This window comes from Pongo abelii, chromosome 22, assembly GCF_028885655.2.
Source record: "Pongo abelii isolate AG06213 chromosome 22, NHGRI_mPonAbe1-v2.0_pri, whole genome shotgun sequence".
Taxonomy (NCBI): Eukaryota; Metazoa; Chordata; class Mammalia; order Primates; family Hominidae; genus Pongo; species Pongo abelii.
Window position 1 is genome coordinate 54984744 of NC_072007.2, and position 8944 is coordinate 54993687.

General features: G+C 50.4%; 1 protein-coding gene across 3 annotated transcripts; it reads left to right on the top strand.

Annotated features, from left to right (window-relative positions):
* The first annotated feature begins 5569 nt into the window (after positions 1-5569).
* LOC100445298 (keratin-associated protein 10-7) lies at positions 5570-6927 on the top strand. 3 transcript variants are annotated; one of them, XM_024239299.3, is made up of 3 exons: positions 5570-5761; positions 5792-6043; positions 6389-6927. In XM_024239299.3, exons 1-3 carry the CDS (start codon positions 5570-5572, stop codon positions 6710-6712), a joined length of 768 nt encoding a protein of 255 aa, XP_024095067.3. In that variant the 3' UTR covers positions 6713-6927. The 3 variants fall into 3 exon arrangements, with proteins under 3 accessions (XP_024095067.3, XP_002830819.4, XP_024095066.3); XM_024239298.3 differs by having other exon boundaries at positions 5585-6043; XM_002830773.5 differs by having other exon boundaries at positions 5570-6927.
* The last annotated feature ends 2017 nt before the right edge of the window (positions 6928-8944 follow it).

Here is an 8944-nt window from a genome sequence, read left to right on the forward strand (position 1 = left end):
CAAACTCTTGACCTCAAGTGATCCACCTACCTTGGCCTCCCAAACATGCTAGGATTACAGGCCTGAGCCATTGCACACAGCCAGATGGTGATTTTTTTAAGTGAATACAAGCAGTCACCCAATTCTCTTCTCAGGAAGCAGCTACTTTCACCCATTTATTCTCTTTCTCTCTGTATCTCTCCATCTTTCTCTGTCTCTGTCTGTCTGCCTCTTCCGTATATGCACACACACAGCCCATTCTCATTATTCCCAGAGGTTGTGCTCTATACAGTCTCCACCAGCACCGAATAACCATTGCTCCTACAGGAAGCACAGGGTTATGGTCTCATGAGCCTCTGATCACAACATTCTCATCATCCAATCAATGCATAGACATGTCTTATGAGTGTTTCTGTCTAAAGACACCTTATTGAATCTATATAGTTGATTTATCAACACTGAACCCCAGCCAACAGCCCTACAGAGCCTGAATGAAGTTGGTTGAACACATGTGTTTTCTCTGTAAGACATGCTGGAGCCTTCTGAGCTCCAGACACCCAGCAGCACAGCAGCACGGCAGCACGGCACTGGGGCACTTTAAACAACAAGATCAGAGCATCGTGGAGGAATGCGCGGCACTGAGGAGAACATAACAAGGACACCTGTTTGCCATTTGTGAGCTGAGACAGGAAAGCAAAACATCACCTCGTTCTGTTATGTGTATGTGTAAACATACATGCACATACACATACATATAATGCCTCTGTATACATAAATTTTTTAAATGCAAATTATGTCATACTCTATCCACTATGTTTTTGTAGACATGGAGCTCCTTTCCTATGAATACATAATGATCTTTCTCTTGTTTAAAGCTGCATAGAATTCCATGTTGTTCTGTCTGTTCATTTTCTATTGCTGTGTAACAAAGTACCACAAGCTTAGTGGCTTCAAATAACACATTTATCATCTCAGTTTCTGTGGGTCAGGAGTCCAGGCACAGTTAAATTGGGGTCTCTGTAGGGCTGTATTGGAGTGTCTCATCTGAAGGTTCAATTGGAGAAGGATCCACTTCCAAGATCATGTGATTGTTGGCAGAACTCAGTTCCTTGCAGCTTCTTGGACTAAGTGCTTCAGTTTCTCACCAGCTGTCAACTGGAGGCTGCCATAATCTCTTTCCACGTGGCCTCAATGGGCAGCTTGCAATGTTCTGGCTTTTTCACAGCCAGCCAGGGAGACAGAGTCCTCCCAAGATGAGCATTATGACCTTATGTAATGGGATCATGCACATCCCATCACCTTCTCTGTGCTCCTTGTATTTATACACATGTCACAGTCCTACCCACACTCAAGGGGTGTGGGGCACACAGCCAATGACCACTAGGAGGTGAGGGACGTGGGGCCACCCTAGAGTCTGTCTCCCGCTGTCTGGACAATCTCATGGCTGTGATAGCTTTGCACATACCTTGTATCCACCCAGGAGTATCTACAGGATGCTTGCATAGTGATTCAGGCTCAAAGGCATGAGGTTTTGAATTTTGATGCATAGCAGCAAACTGCCTGCCAAAGCCGTGGAGCCATCCTCAGCCCAGCAGCAAGTCATCTGGGTAGTTTGCCCACACCCTCGCCAACCCATATTGGGAACATCAATGGTTTTAATTTTTTCCAATATAAAAAATGATATCATATGGCCATTAAATTTGTTTCATCTCATTTTAAATGGGGCTGAGCATGTTTTCACATTTAAGAACCATGTATATTTCTTTCAATTGTCCCTCTGTATCCTTTGCTCATTTTCTGTTATGTTGCTGTTACTGATCTTAACAACTTGTGGGAGCTCTTTGGATATTAAGCAAATTAGCTCTTTCTCTGATATACAGATAGGAAATGTGTTTCCCATATTGTTGTCTTTTGACTTGGTTTATAATGTTTTCTCTCCTGCAATTTAAAAATTTTTATATAATTAGTTTTATCGGTTTTTTAAATGGCTTCGGTGTTTTACTCAAAACTTAGAATATCCCTTTCCACTCTGAGATGATTTTTCTTTCCCTTCCTAACATTATTGACAGGTGTATTAACATCCCCCACTATGATTTTCCCTTTTCTTTATTTCTACTTTTAGCTCTGCCAGTTAAAAAAATTTAAAAACATTAATTTTTTTATTTTTTTAATTTTATGTTTAAACTATGTAATTAGATACATCCAAATTTAGAATTGTTACATCTTCCTGGTAGGTTGACTCTTTTAGCTTTATACATTTCTTTCTTCATCTCTATTGCTCTAAAATCTCCTTTTTCTGATATTCATAAGTCACACTAGCGTTTTAGTTAGTATTTGTGTGGTGTATTTTCTTCCATCTTGTTACTTTCAAGCTTTCTGTGCTCTTTTTTTCTTTTTTTCTTTTTTTTTTTTGATGGAGTCTCACTTTTGTCACCAAGGCGGAGGGCAGTGGTGTGATCTCGGCTCACTGCAACTTCCACCTCCTGGGTTCAAGCGATTCTCCTGCCTCAGCCTCCCAAGTAGCTGAGATTACAGGCGCCCACCACCATGCCCGGCTAATTTTGTATTTTTAGTAGAGACGGGGCTTTACCATGTTGGCCAGGCTGGTCTCAAACTCCTGACCTCAGGTGATCTGCCTGCCCTAGCCTCCCACAGTGCTGGGATTACATGGGGGAGCCACAGCGCCTGGCCTCTATGCTCTTGTATTCAGGCCCTGTATCTTGTAAGCAGCATGTGGTTAGGTTTTCTATTTTTTGTTCAGACCAACAATATATTTTAATTGGAATATCTGATACTTTATTGACTGACGATTTAGTTTATAGCTATCTACCATCTGATTGTACAATTTCTATTTGTCCCAATTTTTTAACGTTTCTTTTAAAAATCACTTCCTGTCTATTTTGGATTAATCAAGTATTTTTTATTATTTATTTTCCCTCTTCTGTTCTATTCATTATTCGTGAGATATGGCAAGGCTTCTCTTCAAACAGGCTGCTCAACCTTTTATTCTTTAATTCCTAGTACCCCCGCCCCCTCTCTTTCTTCTCTTTTTCTTCTTTCTGACTTTACTACATGCCCAGGCATGCTGCAGCACCACTGGCGTTATCAGCACCAGCTCGCATTCCCTTCCATATTTAGGAAAAGACTGGCTCTCTAGTTTCCCGTAGATGACCCCTTCCTCCTCTCCCGTCTCTCCCATTACGCATCCACCTTATCTAAGAAAGTTTAAATGTTTAGCCAATTGGGTCTAGTTTAAATTTTGCGGCACAACCCCAGCCAGTGGGGAAAGGACACAGGGGCAGGATCGTGTTAGGAATAAAAACTTCTACTCTCCTTTGTTCTGTGTGCTCTCGTGGCAACCAGCCATACAGGAGACACCCTCCTGTGCAGAAGTAAATTTGCTTTGCTGAGAAATCCTTTGTCTCAGTGCTCGTTTTTCCTAACGACTCTGAGCCTTATTTCTGACAGTATTGACTATACATTGATGATACGTAGTTTTTACTATCTCTTCAATGGTCACTTTAGAGATTATAGCACACATGCTTAGATTATTCAAGTGTAACATACATCAGCATTTCTACCACTTCCAAAGCAGTACTGAAACCTTAGAAGACTTTTACTCCATTTATCCTTCTCACCTTTTATTGTTAATGTCATCATGCATTACTTTTCTACTTCTAGTTTAGACCCCACAAGAGATTATAAATATAGTAATATTACCCTTTCAGATCCTCCTGGTTCCTTCCTGCATTTGTATCTTTCCGTCATCCTGCCTGAAAAGTTCCCTTTCGTGGTTACTGTAGAGTGGGTTGGCTCGTGTTCAATTTGCTCAGTTGTTATCCAGAAATGTTTTGTTTCACTTTCACCTTTGAACAATGTTCTTCCTGGTCTAGAATTCTAGGTTTGCAGTGATTTTCTTTCAGCTCTTTAAAGATGTCATTCTATTACCTTTACTTTCTTCAACAGCTCTTTTAGGAGAGCTGTTTAATGATTCCTTTAAAAGGAATCATTTTTAAAACATTTTGTTCAGCTTTTCAAGTTGTTCTCAGCAGGAGTATATGTCTGACGTAGCTACTTTGTCCCATATGGAAGCAGAGGCCCCCATTCTCTCTCTCTCTCTCTCTCAATGTACTTCCATCCTATAGGACCAGATCCTGTACCTCTGGAGGGACCAGGCCATGCTCAAATTTATATCATTTTTATAGTTCAAAATATACAGAAAGACAATTCATCCCACCATGTAACTGAATTTCTAGCCCTCTGTGGCCTTTTGTACTTTTCCTAAATCCCCTAGGAGTTAAGAGGCCTGGACTGGGAAACACAGATAGAGACACAGAACACCCTGAGCCTCTGAGACTTGCCTGGGCATCAAACCCCACCAGAAGGGCCCCTGGAGCCCTCTCCCCTGGGTAGGAGCCACTCCTCTGGGCTGCATGCATGCTGGGCTATGGCTGATCATCACTGACATCACCAGGCACCAAGCAGCCCACCTCCCTCCCTGGTGGGGTCCACAGTCAGGGCTACTACCCCTTCACCTTCACATTCTCAGCACCTGGTGCAATTTCCAGCACATGGGAGGACTCACTGCATCGTGAATAAATGAATGCTTGAGAAGTAAAAGTATCAGATAAAATTGGAAACATTTAGCAGAAAGAACCAAAAAGACGTGGTGGCCAATTGGATATTATTTGCAGAAGAAATGGAGACTTAGATCAGATGTCTAGCTGGGGTGACCAAGGACTTAGTTGGCAATCAAGAAAATACACTGCAAGCGAAAGCAGTGCTTGCTGCTTTTCACACGGCAGTGCTGTCGCGAGTGGCTGTGCTTTTTGCGGAGGAGATGCATTAGGTGTTCTGGGTTAGACTTACAGGTTTGCAGTGTTTGGGATAAAACCAAATGGAAATGGGAGGCTCCATACAGGGATCTGGGGCCTCCCTAAGTGCCCAGATGGAAGAGGGGGTGCATGGCCCCCCAGGAACTACTGTGAACCTGACGGGAAATGGCTCACACCACTGTCCACCCTTTCCCAATTGCCACTTGCTCTAAAGCCCTTGGGGGGACTTCATGCACCAGAGAGAGTGTGGGGAGTCAGTTCTAGGAACGTTCCACCCTCATGCCATCATTGACAGGGGCTTCTCTAGCCTGGCATTCCAGAAGCCACAGCTACCCAGACAAGCAGAGTTCCCTGGCGATGGCCCAGAGGCGCTGGGATTAGGATAGATGGATCTCTCCTGCAGCCAGCACAGGCCCCCGGGACACTCTATTTGCAGACCTTATACCCTGTCTACTTCAATATTATGCTCTGGAGCCAAAGGTAGGTGAGGGTGCGTCAACGGACCCAAATATAGACTCGGGACTTTACAAACTGAAAGGCATCTCATAGGACTAAACATGAAACTTGCACTAATAAGCATTCTCTAGGTTTTAAACACAAACAAGGAAGGGGCGGGAGTTGTTGACACTCCAGGTGGGACAACAGGCCAGGGAGACATATAAAAGCCAACATCCCTGAGCACCTAACACAAGGACTCACTCACTTACTCACTCACTCACCCACTCACTCCCATCTCCTCCAGCTCAACCCCCAGCATGGCCGCATCCACTATGTCCATCTGCTCCAGCGACCTGAGCTACAGCAGCCGCGTCTGCCTTCCTGGTTCCTGTGACACTTGCTCTGACTCCTGGCAGGTGGACGACTGCCCAGAGAGCTGCTGTGAGCCCCCCTGCTGCGCCCCCAGCTGCTGCGCCCCAGCCCCCTGCCTGACCCTCGTCTGCACCCCAGTGAGCTGTGTGTCCAGCCCCTGCTGCCAGGTGACCTGTGAGCCCAACCCCTGCCAATCAGGCTGCACCAGCTCCTGCACGCCCTCATTCTGCCAGCAGTCTAGCTGCCAGCCGGCTTGCTGCGCCTCCTCCCCCTGCCAGCAGTCTTGCTGCGTGCCCGTCTACTGCAAGACTGTCTGCTGCAAGCCTGTGTGCTGTGTGCCCATCTGCAGTGGGGCTTCTTCATGCTGCCAGCAGTCTAGCTGCCAGCCAGCTTGCTGCACCTCCTCCCCCTGCCAGCAGGCCTGCTGTGTGCCCATCTGCTGCAAGCCTGTCTGCTCTGGGATTTCCTCTTCGTGCTGCCAGCAGTCTAGCTGTGTGAGCTGTGTGTCCAGCCCCTGCTGCCAGGCGGTCTGTGAGCCCAGCCCCTGCCAATCAGGCTGCACCAGCTCCTGCACACCCTCGTGCTGCCAGCAGTCTAGCTGCCAGCCAGCTTGCTGCACCTCCTCCCCCTGCCAGCAGTCCTGCTGCGTGCCTGTCTGCTGCAAGCCCGTCTGCTATGCGCCCACCTGCTCTGATGATTCCTGTTCATGCTGCCAGCAGTCTAGCTGCCAGCCAGCTTGCTGCACCTCCTCCCAAAGCCAACAGGGCTGCTGCGTGCCCGTCTGCTGTAAGCCTGTGTGCTGTGTGCCCGTCTGCTCTGGGGCTTCCACTTCATGCTGCCAGCAGTCTAGCTGCCAGCCAGCTTGCTACACCACCTCTTGCTGCAGACCCTCCTCCTCTGTGTCCCTCCTCTGCCGCCCCGTGTGCAGGCCCGCCTGCTGCGTGCCCGTCTCCTCCTGCTGCGCCCCCACCTCCTCCTGCCAGGCCACCTGCTGCCGCCCGGCGTCCTGTGTGTCTCTCCTTTGCCGCCCCGCAAGCTCCCGCCCAGCCTGCTGTGGCCCCACCTCAACCCAGAAGTCCAGCTGCTGAGTGGTCTCCTTAAGATCATCCAAAACCTGAGTGCTCACTGCCACCTGCACCCCTGGATTCTTTACCCTTGACAGCTCTCCACATCCCGCTCCTGAGCCCTGCAGTGGACGTCGGTGGTCAGCTGTACACCCAGTGTGCGCTTCTCCTCCTAGCAGCAGCTCAGCTGTTTCTCCAAGTCTTGACTTTCCCCCGATTACCCAGCCTTGCCTCCCCAGCAACAGGTGGGCAGTGACCCCAGCAAGGCCAGCAGGTCCTCACAGGCCATGGCCTGGGGTGGGGAGCAGTGGCGAGCCCTGTTCCCCCCCTGCTGAGGGCCTGAGCCTCTTTCTCTGTCTTCCCTGACCACGGGAGCAGGTCAGACCCTTCTAATAAATTCCTTTCCTAAAAAGTACAACTGGAATTCATTCTTGTTGTTCACAACCAAAGACCCCTGCCTGATGCCCCCAACCCGTGGGTGGTCCTGGGCTGCTCCCACGCCACGGGTCCCTGTCCTTCCCAGGCGTCCTGGCAGCCCTGCACCACCCTCACCACACGGATGTCCAAGGGGTAGGCAGGCCTGAGGGATGGGAGAGGCGAGTGATCCAACAGCAGCGCCTGCCCTGGGTGGGGCTGCTTTGGGGGCTCCCCAGAAACTGGGTTGTGTCCAGCCCCTGGCTCCAGAAAGGAAACCCCATGGCCATGTGCAGAACGGGTCCACACAGTGGGCAGGGACGGCCGTCCTGAGGCCCGCTGGCCAGGCTGGCCCTTGGCTGGCGTCTGGGAACTGGGATTTCCAAGGGGCTCCCCGAGCCCCGCCTCACTGGGCCTGTGCTGTTTGTACAAGGTGGTTTAGGCCGAACACTCACGGCCCCGCTGGGAGTCTGGAACTGCAGCGCAGCCCAGGCAGAAGCTGCTCACGTGACCAGTCCCCGGGTACACCACCAGGCAGAGCATCCCCAACATCACACACACGGCATCCCAGCTGCTTGCAGGGGGAGTGAGGCACATCCTGCGTGACCCCCACCCCAGGAGAGGCCTCCAAAGCTGAGCCTGGAGCCCCTGGACTCGGCCCCAGGAACCTTTCCCTTGGCCGATTTTGCTCAGTGTCCTCCCTGTGGGAAATCACAGCCGTGACTACCGCGACCTGCGTGGCCTCCGTCCTCCTGGAGAATCGCCGCCCTGGGTGGTCTTGGGGACCCTGACACAGACCCCAAGCTGCCCTTCCCAAGCGACGACAATGCTGTCCTAGGACAGTGCTGGGCGCATTTCTGGTAGTGCTTCCTTTGACTCCTGCTCCAGACGGGGTGGAGACAGAGAAGGAGGCTGGGTGAGGCCAGGCCATCGTGGGTTTCAAGAGGAGCAGAGCCGTCCTGCGCCTGCAACAAGCTGTCCCTCCCCTGTGGTGGCCACAGAGGCTGTGGCCTGAAACTCTGGCGTGGGGCTGGAGCACCAGCTGGCAAGGAATAAGCCTCCACATGTCCCACCCGGCACTCCTCTGTCCCTACCCCAGCCCCCATGCAGAAGAAATGAGCCAGGCTTCTCTCTGGCACCAGGGCTGCACCCTAAGTTGGCATCCAGGCTTTGCCTCACTGGCTCCCCTCTGGTTCTCCAGGAGGCACCAAGGCGACCCTGTGGTGAGTCCCCCAACCACAGGCACCTGAATCCCACAGACGGCAAGACGGAGGAGCCTTGCTCAGAGAAGCACGCCCTCCTCTGCGGATCCCAGACTCGGCTCCTCCCCTAGGCATGGCCCCAGCAAGCATCCAGGCATGTGAGCCTCTGGGGAAACACACCCCCCACACCCCGGGTGTGAACTTCAGGGGAGGTGTGCTGTGGGGGAAAAACATCAAGTTCCTTTCCAAGGGCAACAGGTAGAACTTCAGAACCTCCTGCAGACGAAGGGCATGCCAGAGTGGCTGGGCAGAGAGAGGCAGCCTCCTCCAAGGGGCCATTCTCAGCCCCACCACAGAAGCTGACGGTGGCTGAAACTGCCCTTTGTCAGCTGGACATTTACCATTTGACCCCGGTCAACCATGCCTACTGCCATCCTTGGTGAAAGAACCAATATCTCATAAAAAATGCAAAAGGCACAAATCATTAGAGAAAATACTGACAATCTTGAATGCAGTAAAATGCACACAAAAGCACAAGCACACAATCAAAGTTTCCACCAATCCCATCCCAGAGAAGCCACCTGTGGGGCATCACGGGGAGACTGCGGGCTCACTATCTCCCTCCTGGGCACGTGGGCTG